The 20,645-nt window shown below is 49.2% G+C and overlaps 2 protein-coding genes across 2 annotated transcripts in view; both read right to left on the bottom strand.

Annotated features, from left to right (window-relative positions):
* Positions 1 to 6,330: 6,330 nt before the first annotated feature.
* Positions 6,331 to 6,944, bottom strand: LOC307094886 (proteasome maturation protein-like). Its single transcript, XM_079764019.1, has one exon. The coding sequence runs from the start codon at positions 6,841 to 6,843 to the stop codon at positions 6,421 to 6,423; it is 423 nt and encodes a 140-aa protein (XP_079620145.1). The 5' UTR covers positions 6,844 to 6,944; the 3' UTR covers positions 6,331 to 6,420.
* Positions 6,945 to 9,810: 2,866 nt separating this feature from the next.
* The window catches only part of SLC28A1 (solute carrier family 28 member 1), a 33,171-nt gene continuing 22,336 nt past the window's right edge, over positions 9,811 to 20,645 (bottom strand). The window contains exons 13-18 of the mRNA XM_079764225.1: positions 19,153 to 19,321; positions 18,821 to 19,018; positions 13,992 to 14,073; positions 13,143 to 13,241; positions 12,902 to 13,013; positions 9,811 to 12,688 (exon numbers count right to left, since the gene is read on the bottom strand). Coding sequence (XP_079620351.1) covers positions 12,616 to 12,688; positions 12,902 to 13,013; positions 13,143 to 13,241; positions 13,992 to 14,073; positions 18,821 to 19,018; positions 19,153 to 19,321 — 733 coding nt within the window. The 3' untranslated portion in view covers positions 9,811 to 12,615. The remainder of the gene's footprint in view (positions 12,689 to 12,901; positions 13,014 to 13,142; positions 13,242 to 13,991; positions 14,074 to 18,820; positions 19,019 to 19,152; positions 19,322 to 20,645) is intronic.

Here is a 20,645-nt window from a genome sequence, read left to right as displayed (position 1 = left end):
TTTCTATGAAAACGGAAGCTTTTGTTTTCTTGCGGCCCACGTACACTTCAACCTTATTTATTGGGCCCGCGTTAGCCTTTGAGCTTGACATGTTTGCTGTACAGAAACCTGCCTTGGGCTCTCAGCCCCGGCCTGACAGCCCACCCTCAGCCTAACTCACAAACCCAGACGGTTCCTGGGTGGCACAGGTGTGGCTGAGGCCAGTATTTCCAGGAACAGCAATGCTTTGTTAGAAACAAGGCCAGTGGGGCCTGATGCAACACCCCCGGGAGTGGGTTTCCTTCCCACAGTGGCCCCTGGAGTGGGACCTGTGGCAGCAAGGTCCCCCAGGTCTGCTGCCTGCGACACCGGCTGGTGCTAGCTCTCTCCTGAGGGCTTAGGCTTATGCAACTTTTAAAACAATATGTATTTTTTATTTCAGAGAGGAAGGAAGAAGGAAAGAGAGATAGAAACATCAATGATGAGAGGGAATCATTGATCTGTTGCCTCCTGCACGCCCCACACTGGGGATCGAGCCTGCAACCCGGGCATGTGCCCTTGACCGGAACTGAACCCGGGACCCTTCAGTCCGCAGGCTGATGCTCTATCCACTGAGCCAAACCGGCCAGGGCTGCAACTTTTCCTAAGATTTAATCTTTTTCTTTGTGGCCTCTCTGTTCATTAGCCTGTCTCTGTCTGGCTGGATTCTGTGCAGTCCGTAGGTGAGAGGGTGAGAAGTGGCTAAACAGCAGGGAAGCGGAGGATCAGAGTAGGACAGCGGGTCAGGCTGTCACCGTTCCTTTAAGAAGCAGGGGCTTTCAAACTGCATCCCTCGCAGCTTAATAAATGTCTAAACCACGGAGCTGTACACCGGAAACTAATATACTATTGAACACCAATTGTAATTGAAAAAATAAAAATAGCCCTAGCTGGTTTGGCTCAGTGGATAGAGCATCGGCCTACAGACTGAAGAGTCCCGGGTTCGATTCCGGTCAAGGGCACATGCCAGGGTTGCGGGTTCGATCCCCAGTAAGGGGTGTGCAGGAGGCAGCCGATCGGTGATTCTCATCATTGATGTTTCTGTCTCTCTCTCCTTCTCACTTCCTTTCTGAAGTCAATAAAAATATATTTAAAAAAAATACTAAAATAAACCAGGGGAGTCTCAGGCAAACAAGGGCTTTAGTTCAGAAGAAGGGTCTGGAGCCTCCCCTAAGGACGCTCTTCGGAAGTCATACAATATGTAGGCTTTTCACTCCGCTTGACCTTTCCTTTCTGCTGGGGATTGTGGGGGAGGGGTGAGAGCTCTGTGTCTGGGACCCACCCCGCCTGGGTATACCTGGCAGCCACTCCACCCACAGCCTTGCCCCTCCTGGACACTGCCTGGGCGCAGGGCCTGGGACCTTCCCACGATTCCTGCCTCATTCCTCTCCCCCCCTTTGCCTCTGGAGTAGAGGTCTCTCCTTCCTCCTTGCTGCTCTCCAAGACCCACCCGGCCCTCCTTCTCCCTCAAGGGGCCCCCATCATGGGGCACCCAGTGGGGATGCAGAACCCTGTCAGAATTTCCTTTTCAGGTCCTACCTTCCTTCAAGGCTGTGGCCTCCTGTGACCTCTTGGGGCTCTGCCCTCTGCAGCCTCGGAGCCAGGGGAGCCGGGATCCAGCTGGGGGAGGGCATCCACAGTCCTGCGGCACCAGGGTCCCGCTCCCACCGGCTGAGGGGAGCTGCGCGGAGACAGCGGCCAGTGCATCCGCCCCACCTGGTGGAGGAAGAGAGATTGCAGCCTGACGCGGTGTGTGCTTTTTGCAATAGCTTCCCTGCTGGGGAGAATCACTACCTTTTGTTGGCCTGCGGACTGAAGAGTCCCAGGTTCTATTCAGGTCAAGGGCACATGCCCAGGTTTCAGGCTCGAACCCCAGTGTGGGGCGTGCAGGAGGCAGCTGATCAATGATTCTCTCTCATCATTGATGTTTCTCTCTCTCCCTCTCCCTTCATTCCTGAAATCAATACAAATATATATTGATTTATATAAAATATAAAATATATATATATATATATTTTTTAAAAAGAATCACTACTTTTGCTACTTTATTGATACAAGACAATCTTCAGTCTCATCTCTCTCTTCTCCCAAGCGCTCCATGACCCGACATTTTTGGTGCCTACTCTGGAACTGTTCCAGGTATCGGATCCTGTGTAATAATCCATCCCAAACCCAGTTGCATCAAACCACCACCAGATGGGATGGGGTACCGGTGGGATGGCGTCTCTGTTCCGTGATGTCGGAGGCCTCAGCCGGGGAGACTAGCATGGCCAGGGCTGGAGCCATCTGCAAGCTGCTTCACTCCTACCTGGCATTTTGGCGGATGCCTTGGAGGCTGGTCTCAGCTGGGACGGTTGACCCAGTGCCTACCTGTGAACGTCCGTGGGGCTTAGATTTCTTCACAACATGGCAGCCTCTGGGTGGTGAGGTCTTGTACATTGCAGGTCAGGGTGCCAAGGGTGGGCATGCCAGTGAATATGGCCACGGCTGTCTGGCCTTTTAAACCCAGTGCTGTGGACTGAGTGCATGTGTCTCCCTAAAATCCATGTGTCGAAATCCTAACCTCCAATGAGAGGATATTTGGAGGTGGGTCCTTCGGAAGGCAGTTGGGTTTGGATGAGGTCATGAGGTGAAGCCCCCACGATGGAATTAGTACCCTTATAAGAGGAGAGACTAGGCCCAGCTGGTGTGGCTCAGTGGTTGAGCATCATCCCATGCACCAGCTTGACCTTTCCTGGTCACTGGTTCTATTCCTGGTCAGGGCACATGCCTGGGTTGCCAGCTCAATCCCCAGTAGGGGGCGTGCAGGAGGCAGCCGAGATGTTTTTATCTCCCTCTCCCTTCTTCTCCCTGGAATCAATAAAAACATAAAAAAAGAAAAAAGTAGAAGAGAGATTAGAGCTCGCTCTCTCCCTGCCACGTGAGGTGTCTCGCTGAAAACACGGAGGAGTGCCCTCACAGACACTGAGCCAGCTAGCACCTTGATCTTGGCCTTGTTGTTTTAGCAACCGAGTCCATGGTATTGTGTGACTCAGCCTCAAAAGGCACACGGCATCATTCCCACCAGACTCAATGGGTCAAAGTGGTCACCAGCCCGCCCAGGCCAGAGGATGGGGACACAGACTGGCCTCTTGATGTGCAGCCATCTTTTGTTTTATTTTATTTTATTTATTTATTTAAACTTTTTATCTTATTTATTTATTTTAAACATTTTTCTTTTTAAATAGGTTATTTTTAAAATCCTCACCCGAGGATATTTTTCCATTGATTTTTAGAGACAGTGGAAGAGAGAGGGAAAGACAGAGAGAAACATCGATGTGAGAGAAACACATCGATTGGATGCCTCCTGCACGCACCCTGACCAGGGCCTGGACCAGGGAGGAGCCTGCAACCGAGGGATGTGCCCTTGACCAGAATTGAACCCAGGACCTCTTGGTCCACAGGCCGATGCTCTATCCACTGAGACAAACCAGCTAGGGCTTTATTTATTTTTTTAAAATAATTCTTTATTGTTTAAAGTATTAGATTTTACATATGTCCCTTTTTCCCCCCATTGACCCCCTCTAGCCAGTCCCTCCCCCTCCCCGCCCCTCGCCTTCACCACCCTATTGTCTGTGTCCATGGGTTATGCATCATGCATGCAAGGCTTGTCGGATGGCAGTTGCTGGTTGAGGAGTGGGAAGTGTCCTTCTAGTGCCACCTTCTTGCTCATGAGGATCTGACTGGTTTGAGAGCACATTGTGGGCGGGGCCACCATAACAGGTTATGCATAGCAGATCAGCCTCTTTTCTATTTCCTGCTCCTGTGAGCTTGAGGCTTGGAGCTGATAGGATAGGACCCTTCTTTCTTGCTCTCTCTGGTGTTCTCCTGTTGTTACCGGGAAACCCCCCACCCCACACACACACCGTTGGGCTCCGGCTGCCTGTCGCTGTGTCCAATAACGAATCTTATTGAGAAGGCCAGCCAACCAGGAAGACAGGTGTTTACAAGCATCAAACCCTGTCTTGCAGCAAGGTGTGGGGGCCAGGACTATGAAGGGGAAGGGGCTGGGGGGCTACATGCAGCCTTGGGGGTCCGCAGACGGCAGCTGTTGTCCTCAGCCATCAGGCGATGAGATGATGTTGATGGGATGATGTTTTGACTCCTGGTGGGTCGCTCTGACCCTGCTTATCGGTTCTGCTTGCTGGATTCACAGCTGAGTCACCTCCTTAACCACTTCGCCCAGGCCTTGAAAAAGAAACTTAGGAAAAACTTAACCGCCTCTTCACATATAAGAAACTTAACTCCCTAGTCACATAAGTACGTGTGTTCTAAGATTTAAAATAATATAATTATTTTTTCAGATTGTCTCTTCACATGTGTATCAGGACTCTCCTCTCTCAGGTCTTGGTGGCCAGCGGGCGGTATATTTTAGATGTGGACTTTGTCACATTTTAGGAGTGGCCCAGAGAGTCTCAGGGATGCCAGAGAACCAGGTGATGGGCCCCTGGTTAATAACACCTCATTTCCCATGTGTTCATCCGGAACCCCACAGGGAAGGGGTCAAGACTGTCTGTCTTGCTTTCCTTGTCCCCCGGCAGGGTGTGTGCCCCAGAGATCCCAAGTAGGGTCATAAACAAGATCGACATTGTCCCTCTCTCACACGAGGTCTGCCCTATCCTGGCAGCCTTGCTCCTTCTAACCCATGGCTACCCCATCCCCAGGGCGTTACCTTTGTCTTCATGGTCCAAGTGGGCTCACCTTCTCGTTTGTATTCCAACTGGCACCGAGCAGAACCGTGAAATGGACCTGGGACATGGAGGGTGAGCCCCTTTGACTGACTGCAGCCTGTGGGCTGGACACCTGTTTTTATAAACTCGGTTTTATTGGAGCATAGCCACTCTCATTTGCTTAAGCATTGTGTAAGTTGAGTAGTTGCAACAGAGATAACATAATATGGCTAACAAAAACCTAAAATATTTACTTCCTGGCCCTTTAAGAAAAAGTTTGCCGCTGAAACTGGTTTGGCTCAGTGGATAGAGCGTCAGCCTGTGGACTGAAAGGTCCCAGGTTCTATTCCGGTCAAGGGCATGTACCTTGGTTGTGGGCACATCCCCAGTGGGGAGTGTGCAGGAGGCAGCTGATTGATGTTTCTCTCTCATCGATGTTTCTAACTCTCTATCTCTCTCCCTTCCTCTCTGTAAAATAATCAATAAAAATATTTTTTTAAAAAAGAAAAAGTTTGCCGACACCTTCATTAAAGGCAAGATCCAGAGGCTGTTTACTTGATTTCTGTTCACACTCCATTGACTAGACCTTAGTCACATGGACACACCTAGCTGCAAGGCAGGCTGGGAAGTGTAGTCTTTATGCTAGGTGGCCAGTGGCCCATCTATTCTATACGATCAGTTATTTCTAAAAGGGGAAAAGGGAGAATGACTTTTGCAGGACAACCAGTTATCTTCCCTATGCTGGATCATGTGTCCTTTGGCCACACTTTGGTGCCTGTTATTTTATTTTTTTTAATATATTTTGATTGATTTCAGAGAGGAAGGGAGAGGGAGAGATAGAAACATTAATGATGAGAGAGAATCATTGATTGGCTACCTCCTGCAAGTTCCCCACTGGGGATCGAGCCCGCAATCCGGACATGTGCCCTTGACCAGAATCGAACCTGGGACCCTTCAATCCACAAGCCAACACTTGCAGCCACTGAGCCAAACCAGCTAGGGCAGTGCCTGTTATTTTAAAATTCTGAGTTTATAAACCAGGTTCCTATGTTCATTTCCAGCATGTTGATTTCTTCTGTCACCTGTGCTTTCCTTTCCTCCTTAGGATATTTAACCACATCGGAACCAGAGTTCCTCTCAAGAGCTGACTTACTCTCAGAGTCTCCTTCCTGAATGCCTTTGTCCGCAAGCGCGGAACAAGTGCCTGGCTGTGCCAGCCGCCCCGTCACTCCCAGGCACAGCCTCTGTTGGCGTGATCACTCCACTCCACCATCCCACATCTCTGTCTGGCCTGGGTCCAAAGCAGAAATCCCCTTCACCTCTGAGAATGAGAAGCTCCTCCCAGGCAAGTTAGGCACTTGTGCTCTGGATGGCGGGTAAGCAGGAGTCCGAGCACAGGTCCCAAAAGGTAAGGTGCCACCCACCCCTCTCGGGCCATATCCTACCTCTGGTCGCCTTTGTGATCCGGGCCAGGACTTGCTCTCATTCTCTCCCTCAGTGACAATTCTTCCTCATGGGTCACCCTTAACATGCAAGCCCTCAGCTCTGAGGCCTCCTGAAGCAGGCATGCAGCTTCTTCTTTTTTTTTTTTTCTCATGTGTCAGTACTTTTAATGTTGTATACATAAAATTATAGCAAAAAGACGACTATAAACAAGATGTAGCCCCTCCATTTCCATGGTCAGCTCAGTGCGTTACAGTAAACCAAGTTTATATTCCACCACCAAGTGTGGTTTTCCCACTAGTTCACTTTGTGATGGGTCATGAAGAATATCTTCAAATCCAATAGTCTCATCATCACCCCTCAAAATATCCAGTGAAAGGTCTGAGCTTGGAAGAAATGGAAGACGCTGAACCTGTTGCACTGCCTTGAATTCCATTTGCAATTTTGGTGGAGCAAATAGACCCCGGATGTTTCTCAGTGTGGAAACATTCATTTTATCTTGGTTGAGCTGGAAATTGTTTTCTGATAATTCAAGAGGATGACTGGGCAAAAGTTCATGTTTCACACAAGAAAAACCTTTTCGAAGATCATGACTTTCCAAAGGTCCGCTTGCTGATAGCTCAGTAACTGGAATACTGTCCTTTAGCTGAGCTCCAAGTCCTCTGGCATTCATCTTCAGCTCACTCTGCAAACAGCCTCTCGAGCCCGGTAGCGTCAGCCTGCCCCCCGCATGAAGCTTCTTAACACTCCTCCTTCCTCGTTGGTCTGCCTCTTTCAAATACCCTCCCGTGGCTATATTCAACCTTTAGTCTCATCACAACATCTCGGTTTACACACATGAGATCATATTCACCTCCCTGTGTTCTGGCTGAGTGCAGAACAACTGAGAATCAGATCTGGGGCAAAATTTGGAATTACTGTGGAATGTGTGAGAAACGAGGAAAGAACTGAGGGTTCCCCGCTCAGAGAGAAGCTGGATGGTCACCATCGTCAAACCTTGGAAGGGCTGTCATGTGGGAAGGGGATTAGAACACCTGGCAAGGTTTCTCTAAGAGTTAAAAAAAATATGTGTGTGTATATATATATATATATATATATATATATATATATATATATATAATATATTTTTATTGATTTCAGAGAGAAAGAGAGAGATAGAAACATCAACGATGAGAGAGAATCATTGCTTGGCTGCCTCCTGCACGCTCCCCACTGGGGATCAAGCCTACAACCCAGGCATGTGTCCTTGATCGGAATTGAACCTGGGACCCTTCAGTCCGCAGGCCGAAGCTCTATCCACTGAGCCAAACCAGCTAGGGCTAAAATACATTTTTATTGATTTCAGAGAGGGAGAGGGAGAGAGAGAGAGAAACATCAATGATGAGAGAGAACCATTGATTGGCTGCCTCCTGCAGGCCCTCTACTTGGGATTAAGCTTGCAACCCAGGCATGTGCCCTTGACCGGAATCAAACCCGGAACCCTTCAGTCTGCAGACAGATGTTCTATCCATTGAGCAAAACCAGCTAGGGTGGTTTCTGTAAGATTTGACTTTTTAAAAACTCTAAGCAAGTATTACTTTGATAAATAAAAAATAGAACAATAAAGATAGACACACAATGCCGAAACCGGTTTGGCTCAATGAATAGAGCGTCGGTCTGCGGACTGAAGGGTCCCAGGTTCGATTCCGGTCAAGGGCATGTACCTTGGTTGCGGGCACATCCCCGGTAGGGGGTATGCAGGAGGCAGCTGGTCGATGTTTCTCTACCATCGATGTTTCTAGCTCTCTGTCCCTCTCCCTTCCTTTCTGTAAAAAAAATCAATAAAATATATATTTTTTAAAAAAAGATAGACACACAAAGATGGGACTTGTTCTGAAGGGCCCAGAATGGCAAAACTGGGATGAAAAGGAACACTTCTTGATGCAAAATCAAAAAGAACCATCTAAGAAGCGGAGCTGTCCAATACGAAACGGGTTGCGTGGCAAAGTGAGAGTCTTGTTTGTTTGTTTTTTTAATGTATTTTACTGATTTTTTTACAGAGAGGAAGAGAGAGGGATAGAGAGCCAGAAACATCGATGAGAGAGAAACATCGATCAGCTGCCTCCTGCACATCCCCCACTGGGGATGTGCCCGCAACCAAGGTACATGCCCTTGACCGGAATCGAACCTGGGACCCTTGAGTCCGCAGGCCGACGCTCTATCCACTGAGCCAAACCGGTTTTGGCGAGAGTCTTGTTTTGATGGTATTCAAGCAAATGGTAAATGACCACAACCACCTGACCCCAAGCGGGATGGGGAGTTTACCAGAGTGGCTCTCCTAGCCAGTGTCCTTTCGGTTACAAAGTAAGAGTGACCTTCTCACAGCAGCTCAGGTGAGGTGGGGTTTCTGGAGAGAGGTCAGCTCTCACGGGACCCAAGGAAAACCCGAGCAATTTGGCTGCGGGCGGAGGGGGGTGAGGTCAGCTCCAGGCCAGCCCCACTGTGGTGACTCAGCTCTCAGCTCTGATTCCAGGGTTTGTTAGTTCATATTCTTTCCCAAAAATCTGGAAGGCCATGGGCAAGACTTTGGATTTGGCTTCCTCTGAGTCAGGCATTCAGTCCTGGTTCCATCAGTGGTGGTCATGGGGGTGGAGTCTCGTGATTCAAACATAAGAGCATGGTGACAGAGACGTCCATGCTGTGGGGGTAAAAATTCTCAGAAAAGTTGGGAGGGCAGACACCGTCAAAATGATGGTCCTGTCCAAACTCATTCTGAGTCAAAAAATAATTCCATGCAGATGATGTTCTTCATGGGGTTGTAAAGAGGTCAGGACTGATTCCTATTCAGCTGAAGGCGTCCACTTGAATGAAAGTGAGGGGATGGTTTGCTCAGTGGATAGAGCATCGGCCTGCTGACCAAAGGGTCCCGGGTTCGATTCTGGTCAAGGGCATGTACCTCGGTTGCAGGCTCCTCCCCAGCCCGGGTCCTGGTCATGGCACGTGCAGGAGGCAACCAATCGATGTGATTCCCTCATATCGATGTTTCTCTCTGTCTTTCCCTCTCCCTTCCACTCTCTCTAAAAATCAATGGAGAAATATCCTTGGATGAGGATTAAAAACAAAAAAAATGAAGTGAGGGGACAGGAGAGGTGAGGGCAAGGCCATGGGAAGAAGCGGTGAGAAGGGAGTAGACGGAGCCCACGGGGCAACTCACAGGCCTTGGCAGGTTGCCTGCTGAGACACAGAGTCTGGGACAGAACCACACACTGGCTGAATGGCAAGTTACACTCCACCTGTGTCAATGCAGATTTTCCCCATGCAGTTTTAAAATTAACTTTTAAATTTGAGAATACTTTTACATTTCCAATAGGCTGTGCAAATATATACAGTTTCTAAATAGCCCACACCCAGTTTCCCCTGCTGTTCATATCCTACATGACTCTGGTATACTCTCACAACTAACAAACCAATATTAATATGTTATTAACTAAATGCCAGACTGTATTTGGATTTCATCAGTTTTCCACTGATGTCAATTTTTTCCATTTCAGGATCCCATTCAAAACACCCGTCTAAGTTTCCCGGGGCCGCCAGAACAAATGACCACAAACGTGGTGGCTTAAAACAATCAGGATTTATTCTCTCACAGTTCTGGAGGCCGCAAGTCCAAAACCTGTAGGGCGTCTCCATCTGAATCCTCCCACATCTCCTCCAGCTTCTGGCGGCTCCTGGCGTCCCACGTGGAGCTGTGCCTCAGAGCTGATGACTCCGGTCTCGGCTCCCATGTCTTCATGGCCTTCATTGTATGTCTCGGTGCCTGTCTCAAATCGCCCTCTCCCTTCTCTTCTAAATCGTTGGATTTAGGGCTCACCCTGCATTCAGGATAATCTCATCCTGCAATACTTAGCTTTACTGCACCTGGAAGACCCTATTTCCAAATGAGTTCACATTCACAGGTACCGAGGTTAGGACTTCGACATTTTTTTTTGGGGGGGGGACACAATTCGACCCCCTGTAACACCACATTACACTCCGTCTCCTACGATGGTGCATGTGCTAATGGCTCTGCGAGAAGGTGCGATTCAATTCCACGAGCATTTACCCAGCACATTTCCTGGGCCCAGCACTGGGCTGGGTACTGTGAGAGGTACTGGGTCCTGGGTCCTGAGCCCGGTCTTCCCGCGGCTCACAGTCTTCTGGGAATGACACCAGCCATGTACTGAGTGAGCAGGGAGTCCAGGGAAGGAGGGCTGGTGGCCCTTAGGCAGCTCATGACCCCACAGTCATGCGGGAAAGGGACCAGGGTCCAATGCTGGGAGACAGCTGTGCAACCCACATCCGCAGGATGACCTGTGACGGCCTGAGGGGAGTTGGGGAAGGATAGGGGCAAAGTGGGGGGCTGCAGAGAGCAAGGCAAGGATCTGGCCATGGGGTATGAGAAGCAGGCCTAGACTCCACTATACAGAGCTAAGCGGAAGCACTTAAACCGTAAGGTCAGGGACCCCAAGCTAGCCTGTGGGGCTTGCAAGGAGCCAAGCCAGTGTTGTCCAGAAACCCCTGACACTGAGGGAGCAGGTGAGTGCTGACCAGGCTCCATATTCCCTCTGCCCCAGGCCAGCACTGGCCACCGCTGGGGAGCCCAACCTGACAGAGAGGTGAGGAAACAGGGCTCAGTGACCACTGGGACAGGTACATCGCAGGTCACTGCCGCCACAGCCACGGGGGAACTGAGAATTGAGATGGAGCAGCAGAGACCAAGGGGAGAAGGAGGGGACAGGTGCATGACGGGACTCCAGAGATAACAGCTCAGGGCAGGGAAAACACGTCAGAAGCCTGGTCAGAGGGGCAGAGTGGAGAGAAAAGGCGGGGTAAAAAGGGGAGGGCAGCCCTAGCTGGTTTGTCTCAGTGGATAGAGCGTCGACCTGTAGACTGAAGGGTCCCGGGTTCGATTCCATCCAAGGGCACATGCCTAGGTTGTGGGCTCGATCCCTAGTAGGGGGCTTGCAGGAGGCAGCTACTCAGTGATTCTCTCTCATCATTGATGTTTCTATCTCTCTCTCCCTCTCCCTTCCTCTCTGAAATCAATAAAAATATATTTTAAAAAAAGAAGGTGAGGGCAAGTATACAATAGAGTTCCTTGATTCCTAGCAGCCCACCAAAGACATTAAATGTCATAGCTTGTGGAATGGGGTGGCCTGGGTTCAAATCCTGCCTCTTCCTCTCCCCAGCTGTGCCACTTGGGGCAAGTTACTTAACCTCTCTGGGCCTCACCTGGGGGTAATAATAGTCCCTGCCTTCCCAGGGTTGTTGTAAAGATTGCCTTAGAATGTATGAAGCCCTGAGAGCAGGACCTGGCACATGGTGCTATGTAAACATTTGTGAGTAGTACACTTAGGTAATTTGCACATTAATCAATATTTCCCAAATTGTGTTCCATGGAATCCTCCACTAAGAAGTGTTTTTTCCATAAAAAAGATTCTTACAGTTAAATAAATTTGGAAAATGTCTTCTATCACATCCACAATAAGCTCTGACATGTCTGGAGTTAAAAAAAAAAAAAAAGGCCCTGATCGGTTTTCTCAGTGGTTAGAGCATCGGCCCATCATGAATGAAAGAGTTCCGGGTTCGATTCACAGTCAAGGGCACGTATCTGTACCTCAGTTGCAGGTTCCCCAGCCCCAGTAGGGGTGTGTGCAGGAGGCAACCAATCGATGTCTCTCTCTCACGTCAATGCTTCTCTCTTTCTCTCTCTCTCTCTCTCTCCCCGCCCCCACCTCCTCTCTTCCTTCCACTCTCTCTAGAAATCAATGGAAAAAATATCCTCAGGTGAGGATTAAAATAATAATAATAATAATAGTAATAAATAAAAGTGTTTGGTTTTTTTTTAAAGAAAGAAAGAAAAAAAAAACCCACCCCAAACCTGTCTAACTTTATTTAGCCTAGTGTTTCCCAAATGTAGTGGACCATGGAAGCTCTGGACACCTTGTGGGAGTGTTCCACGGGACCCCAGTTTGGGAAGTGCAATGCAGGAAGGCAGTGGGGAGTCTCTGGAAGTAGGGGAAGGGGCCTCCAGGAGAAGCCATGGGCAGGGGTAAGCCACAGTAAGCCCCAAGTGCCAGAGAAGAGGGAAGGAGGGGGCCTAGATGCCAGGGGCGAGGGGCCATACGAGAAGGAAAGGGAGCATGGGAGAGGCCCATGGTGGGAAGGGGACTAAAAGACCAGGGTGCTGTTGGATGTGGAGGGGAGAACAGAGGAGGCTGATGTGATCGTGGGAACTCACACTTGGGAGGCGGGAAATGAGGAGGGAGGAGCATCATTCACTTACACACCCTCTCAGCCTCCGCCCACTCACGCCACCGCTCCCTCCCAGTGGGGTCCCTGAGGACAGGCCTGGAGAGGGAGAGGTGGGGTCCGCTGCCTTCTGGGGAAGAACAGCCCCCGGAAGGCGCAGGGGCATGCTGCCCCGCTATGCACAGATCGTGTGGTTGTAAAATCGACAGCAGTTGTCCAGGGCCTCTGGGCTGAACTCCGGGCTGGTGCTGAAAGAAAGCCAAGGCTGCAGTCTGACCTCCAGGACTGACTGCTGGCCCCTAAAGGCTGTGCAACCTTGGAAAGTTGCTCCATGTCTCTGGTCCATCTTTCCTCCCCAAGTTTGGTTCTCAAGCCCCACTTCCTCCTCCCCTGGCCACATCAACCACGGCCATGACCTTTCTATCCCTTGCCCAGGTGTCCACGCATCCCCTGGCCCTCACCTCTGGAAGGCCTTGCGGCAGCACTGGTACACCTCAAAGCTGCTGCTGCTGAGGGTCGTGTTCAGGAGGCTCGTACAGTTGACCTCGGCCCCCCAGGGCACGTAGAGGATCCCTATGCAGGGAAGGCAGATGGTGAGCAGGGTCTCTCCCCTCACTTCCCACCCCCAGGGACTTCCGAAGAGTCCAGAGCCCCAGAGCCCAGCCCAGCGAGAAATCCGGGCTCTGCCAGGCAGGGGCTCACCTGCCACACAGGCGTTCACCAGGGACACACAGGCCCCTGTGCAGAGCGCCCGCAGCACAATCTGGGAGAAGTCGCTCTTCCGTTGGGGGGCCATGGAGGCTGCGAGGGGACAGGAGTGCTCAGGGCCAGGACGCCGTGGGCCTCTCTGTGTGCGCTCTGCACCGCGGGCTGCAGCTGCTGACTCTCCTTCCTCTTCTCGGTGGCCAGGGGGTGGCCACTGTCCTCCTGACCCTGGCTGAGTTTGGGAGTCCTTGGCCTGGCTTGGGCCATTAGGTAGCACCCCACACCTCTCCACCCACATCACCAGAGGCGGATGCAGGAAAAGAACCTGGGTCTGGAGTCAGGCGGACCTGGGATTAAATACGGGCCTAGCCATTGGCTAGCTGTGTGACTTAGGCCATCACTTCACTTCTCCACGAATCGGTGTCCTCCTCTGTGAAATGGGGAGGTTACAAGCCCAGGCAGGGGGACTGCGGCCAAGAATGGAAGTGGTTTCTGCAGAGAGCCGAGAGCTGGAGAGCTGGGCCGAGCCGCCTCCCTGGGTGCCCCAGGCCTGCTGGTCCACTGGGAGCGGGAAATGGCAAGCCAGGGTCTCGGGAGAGACCAGCACTGTGCTTCCGGTCCCTCCCCAGACCCCAGAGCCAGGCTCGGCCTGGGCCGCTCCCAGAAGCCAAGAAATCATGGAATTCCCGGGCTGGGAGGAACCTCCATGGCCATCTCGCTCAGGCCTCGGCGTAGACAAAGGGGGGAGCTGAGGCCTACAGGTCCCCAGGAAGTTGTTTCATAGCCGGGACTAGAGCCCAGGTCCCCGACAGTCCAGGACGCCCGGGAGGCCCCCGCAAGACTCACTCAGGCCTCCCAGCATGATGCCAATGGAGCTGAGGTTGGCAAATCCACAGAGGGCGTATGTGGTGAGGATTTCTGCTCGGACCTGGAATTACAGAGGATGAGTGAGGAGGGGCTCCCTCAGACGGGACGGGAGCACCCTACACCACCCGGCTCCCTGGCCTTCACATCACCCACTTGCTCTGTGTGTTTTGTTTTTTTAAAAAAATACATTTTATTGACTTTTTACAGAGAGGAAGGAAGAGGGATAGAGTTAGAAACATCGATGAGAGAGAAACATCTATCAGCTGCCTCCTGTACACCCCCCACTGGGGATGTGCCCGCAACCAAGGTACATGCCCTTGACCGGAATCGAACCTGGGACCTTTCAGTCTGCAGGCTGACGCTCTATCCACTGAGCCAAACCGGTTAGGGCTGTTTTTTAAAAAATATATATTTTTATTGATTTCAAAGAGGAAGGGAGACGGAGAGATAGAAACATCAATGGTGAGAGAGAATCATTGATCGGCTGCCTCCTGCACACCCTACACTGAGGATCAAGCCCATAACCCTGGCATGTGCCTCTTACAGGAATGGAACCTCGACCTCCTAGTTCATAGGTGGATACTCAACCACGGAGCCACACCTGCTGGGCTGCTCTGTGTCTTGGACCTTGGGAATACTCGGTGCTGCCCCCTGCCAGGCCTTGCACATCCACCTCTAAGTCAGGTCAAGCTGCACCACCTCAGGCGCCCTTCGCTCTGCTTAGCTTAATCACCAGCCCTTCTGGGTGTGATTCAGGCTGGCTCAGTCCTACCAAGCTCTGCACCCAGGGGGCACTTGGGTGACTGGCCCCTTCCCAACACTCTATAGCCTTGCACTCCTGTCTCCTATGGACTCTCCGCGGAGAGCTCTGAGGGTGGAGAGATTGCGGCCTAGTGTAGAGAGTGAGGGACATGGAACCCAACCAGCTTGGGTTCCAGGCCTGTCCCCAGGTACGATCAGGTTGAGCAAGTAATTAGCCTCTTTACGTTTTTGTTTCTCCACCTGGAACGTGGGGAAGACAGTACCAGCCTGGAAGGGCTATTGCAAGGATCGTACCATGTATGGGAAATACCAGGCACACAGTACAAGTTGAAACAAAGTAATTCTTCTTCTCTTTTGCTCTGCACAGTTACCTAATTTTCTGGAAAGAGGTGTTTCGAGCCAAAATGCAACAGTTTGAGAGGAGGGGGGTGGGGGACTGGCTTAGACCCATACTTCATATCATATAAAAAAAATCAATTCAGGGGGGGGCGCAGGTGAGGGCATGTACTGGGGGGCAGGGAAGGCCAGAGGGAGGTCAATGGGGAAAAAAGGAGACATATGTACTACTATTTGTAATACTTCAAACAATAAAAAATAAAAAAAATTTAAAAAAAGAATCATAAAAAAATAAAAATAAATAAAATAGTCACAAAGATGTAAAATATAGTATAAGGAATGTAGTCCATAATATTGTAATAGCTACATATGGTGCCAAGGGGGTACTAGACTTATCAGGTGATCACTTTGTAAGGCATATAAATGTCTAATCACTATGCTGTACATCTAAAACTAATATAATATTATGTGTCAACTGTATTTGAAAATAAATTTTTAAATGAACTAAAAAAATCAATTCTAGATCATTGAAGCAGGTAAATATTGATATTTTAAACAGCAAATAATACAAGATATAGGATAATTATTATAGTTACCATGTAGTGTTATCACTCTCATTTTGGAGAGGGGAAAGCTGAGGCTCAGCGTGGTTAGGTAACTGAGGAAGTTCACTCAGCAAGAATGCGGCTGTGTCAGATTTTGAACTCAGTTCTGCCTTCAAAGCTCATGCTTTTAACAACACCATAATGTTCCAGAAATGTAACACTTAGCAGATTTCTGGAATGGAGATAACTGTCTAAGTTTAGAAATACTAGAAGAAACCCCAAAGGAGAAGATTTGCTGTAAAATGTGTGGTAAAGAAAAATAACTGAATATAAATAAAGGGAAAAATAAAAGACCAGAAAAATATATGTAGACAATGTAACAGAAAACGGTTAATGTCTTTATACAATAAAGAGTTTATTAAAATTGATATAAAAATATAGCTCTAGTTGATTGACTCAGTGAATAGTGTCGCCCTGCAGACTGAAGGGTCCTGGGTTTGATTCTGATCAAGGGCACATGCCCAGGTTGCAGGCTCGATCCCCAGTAGGGGGCGTGCAGGAGGCAGCTGATCAATGATTTTCTTTCATCATTGATGTTTCTATCTCTCTCTCTCTCTCCCTTCCTCTCTGAAATCAATAAATATATATATTCATATATATCTTTTAAAAAACAGACTTAAAAAAATAAATATTAAGACTCCTGAATCCTGCTTGCTCACCTATAGTCACCCTCCATATAGCAGCCCAAGTAATCTCAAAATGTAAAATGTCAAATCTTCAGTAATATCCTACAGCTCCTTGGCCTGTGCCACTGTCTTTTATGATTACCACCTTCTCTACTTGCACTCTCTCTTCTTAGTTCTCTAAACAAGTGCTTTTCAACCTCAGGGCCTTTGCACATACCTCTTTGCCTGGAATGCTCTGAAATTCTCCTGGCCCCTTCTCCTCCCTCCAAGTCTTGGTCTAAATGCCATACTGCAGAGAGTCCTTTCCTACCAGCCCAGCCAATAGAGACCTCCTCCCTCCCCCATTTCCTCCTGGTGTCTCCTTCATAAAACCACGAATTGTAGTCATTTTATTTTTTATTTCTTTGCTTTCTTTTGTTTTACCTGTGTCCTTCACTAGATGTAAGTTCCATGACACCAGGATCTAATTCCCTTTCTATGCCTGGTACCTCACAGAATGCATGGCACCTCAGAAGTCTCAACAAATACTTGCTGAAGTAATGAAGTTCATTAGAAAATGACCCTGCTCTGGCTGGGTGGCTTAGTTGGTTAGAGCATCGTCCCATACACCAAAAGGTTGTGGGTTCGATTCCCGATCAGGGTACATACCTAGGTTGCAGGTTCGATCCCTGGTCAGGGGGAGTATAGGGAGGCTAACAGATCAATGTTTCTCTCTCACATCGATGTTTCTCTCCCTCCCTTTCTCTCTATAAAAATCAATAAACATATCCTCAGGTAAGGATTTTAAAAAATGGTCCTGTACCATCCACTATCTCTAGAGAAGAGACTGAGAGAGGAGCTGAGGATGAGGAGTGAGGGGGGATCTGTGCTTTTTACTCCATATAAACTTTTTTTTTAAATGAGTACATTCCTTTACAATTAAAAGACAAAAAGACCATTTCATGTTAAAAGTTTCTAGTTACCCAAGAAACATAAATGAACACAATGCGCTATTATTTGCCCATTCAACTAGCTGCTAGCAGAACTTCTTTTTTTAAGAGGTTACTCAGTGCTGTTCAGTGTGTGGTGAAGTCACTGCTCACAGGCACAGCTGGGGGTGATTGCAGTTGCTAGAGCCCTTGGGGAAAGTTACTGGCAGCAACCACAGGAGGACTCGCCCTGTGACTGAGTCAGCCCACATCTGGGAAGGCTCCCGAGGAAATGATCCGAGAGCAGGGAAAAGTTCTGTAAACAAACCTATCCCCTTCTGCATCGTGTATAATCGCCAAATAACGGAATTAACCTGAATTGATGATAAATCAATATCATTTTTGATATATGCAATGTGTGAGGATAGAGATATCAAAAATGAAGCTTAGCCCTAGCTGGTTTGGCTCAGTGGATGGAGCGTCAACCTGTGAACTGAAGGGTCCCTGGCTCAGTTCCAGTCAAGGGCACATGCCCAGGTTGCAGGCTAGATCACTAGTGGGGGGGGGGGGTGCAGGAGGCAGCCGATCAATGAGTTCTCTCTCATCATTGATGTTTCTATCTCTCTCTCCCTCTCCTTTCCTCTCTGAAATCAATAAAAAAATATATTTTTTTAAATGAAGCTTAGCCCAGTCGGTGTGGCTCAATGGTTGAGTGTCAACCTATGAACCAGGAGGTCATGGTTCGATTCCTGGTCAGGGCACATGCCCAGGCTGTAGTCTCAATCCCCAGTGTGGGGCATGCAGGAGGCAGCCAATCAATGATTCTCTCTCATCATTGATGTTTCTATCTCTCTCTCTCTCCCTTCCTCTCTGAAATCAATACAAATATATATATATATATATATATATATATATATATATATATATATTTTTTTTTTTTAAATGATGCTTATGTCATAATAGTAGGTGAGAAAAGCTGGCTACAATAGAGTTGGAATACTAAAATGAAAACTATACAAATTCTCTTTAAAAGAATAGAAGAAAATGTATACAACAACAGCTATTATTTTAGGATGGTGAGATTGGTAACTTTTTCATTCCTGATGATGTTACATAGAGCTTGAATTCTTTTACAAAGGGTCATTTTATAGCTTTTATAGTTTTTAAAATAAATTTTAACAGAAAGAGCCAACCCCTGAACTGAATGCAATGCACTGACAGTGACTGTCGTGGTGAGGTCTCCCTACTTCGCCCCCGGGGCTCCCTGGAGGCTCACACCTATTCCTCCGGGGTAGATATAGCGGGTGTTACAGCAGTTTTTCTAGAGAGGCAAGGAGCATGGCTGGCCCACGGCCACACAGGGTAGTAGCCCATCTACAGCCGGATCTCCCACATCTCCAACAGGCTCCTTCCCGCACCTCAGCCTCCGGAGGTCCCAAGGGGATGGCTGTGAAGCCCAAAGTCGTCTTGGGCCCGGGGCAGTAGGCTGTGGGAGGTGGAACGCAGGGCCCAGGGAGCAGGAAGAGCAGCTGGGCCATGCTCCTGCCTCAGGGAGGGGACCGGACACTCACGGAGATCCACTGCTTCTTGGTGCCGATCCACTCCTCAGCCCCAGCGAGGCGGCGCTGTTTGTACTGGGAGAGCTCCTGATAGGCCACGAACTCATTCAGAAACAGCTTGATCCCCAGCAGCTCCGCCACCACCGGGCAGTCCTCCCAGGCGACGCCCATCAAGAAAGCCACCGGCCGCAGGATGTAGGAGCAGATGAGCTGAGTGAGATACAAGGCCAGGGGAGCTGCTGGGACCCGGGCTGGCCTGGGCTCTGCTGGCTGTCCACCACCACCCACTGCCCGGGGCTGCCCCCTACCCCCCCACAGGCCGTGCGGGCCGGCCGGAGCTGTACCTGGAAGCTGAGCCCCTGGATGTCCACCATGTCCCCCAGCCAGGAGAAGGCAGCGTTGATGAAGGCCAGCACGGCCAGGAAGGCGATCAGATTGGCTGCGATGTTGGCAACGACCTTCACGGAGATGGCGGCCCCGTTGCTGGCGGCTTCTAAGATGTTCTGAGCATCTCTGTTGTTGGGATCAAGAGCCATCTTACTGCCCTGTCCCCACAAACAGCAGGGCCTCTCATCCTATGGGGTCAGAGAAGAACCCTGGACAATGGAGTTCAGAGCCGAAGGTCCTTGTTTTCCCTTTGACACCCAGAGAGAAGGGCTGGTCCCAGCACCGGGGCGAGACCCAGACTTCCAGGGCAGAGCTGCCCACGGCAGGAGCCACGAGCCACATGTGGCTTCGGATCACTTGAAAGGAGACTGCTCAGAACGGAGGTATGTTGTAAGTAGAAACCACACACTAGGTTTTCAGAGGTTTAATACCAAAAAAATCAATATAAGAACAAATCATTTTATAAAAATGTTGAGCCCTGGCCGGTGTGGCTCAGTGGATAGAGCGTCGGCCTTTGGACTCAAGGGTCCCGGGTTCGATCCCGGTCAAGGGCATGTACCTTGGATGCGGGCACATCCCCAGTAGGGGGTGTGCAGGAGGCAGCTGATCGATGTTTCTCTCTCATCTATGTTTCTAACTCTCTATCCCTCTCCCTTGCTCTCTGTAAAAAATCAATAAAATATATTTTTTTAAAAAAGGTTGAGAAGATATTTTGGATATATTGGGTGAATAAAGTATTTTATTAAAATTTCCTGCTTCTTTTTACTTTTTTAAAGACAGCGACTAGAAAATTTTAAATCGTATTTCTAGAGGGCAGCGCTGCTCTGGGCCTTCAGGGGGTTGTGAGGTTGGGGCTGCGTACTGTAGCCCCAAGCACATTTGTCAAAAGTGATATCTTTTCAAGATTTTTATTTCTTTTTAAAATATATTTTTATTGATTTCAGAGAAGAAGGGAGAGGGAGAGAGAGATATAAACATCAATGATGAGAAAAAATCATTGATTGGCTGCCTCCTGCATGCCCCACACTGGAGATCGAGCCCGCAACCCGGCACGTGCCCTTGACTGGAATCGAACCTGGGAGACTTTAGTTTGCAGGCTGATGCTCTATCCACTGAGCAAAACCAGCTAGGGCTATTTTTATTTTTTAATTTTTATTTTTTAAAATACATTTTTATTGATTTCAGAAAGGAAGAGAGAGATAGAAACATTAATGATAAGAATCATTGATTGGCTGCTTCCTGCAGGCCCCCTACTGGGGATCGAGTCCACAACCCGGGCATGTGTCCTTGACTGGAATAGAACCCAGGACCCTTCAGTCTGCAGTCCGATGTTCTATCCACTGTGCCAAACTGGCTAGGACGCTTTTCAACATTTTTAAAGGATAGATGTTACTCGGGGGCTGTTAAGACCACGATGAAGAGATGTTAGGAGGTGAGTGAGATCTGGGAC

This window comes from Cnephaeus nilssonii (assembly GCF_951640355.1).
Source record: "Cnephaeus nilssonii genome assembly, chromosome: 24".
In the NCBI taxonomy this organism is placed as follows: Eukaryota; Metazoa; Chordata; class Mammalia; order Chiroptera; family Vespertilionidae; genus Cnephaeus; species Cnephaeus nilssonii.
Note: the sequence above shows the minus strand (reverse complement) of the source record. Positions and strands in the feature narration are given on the sequence as shown.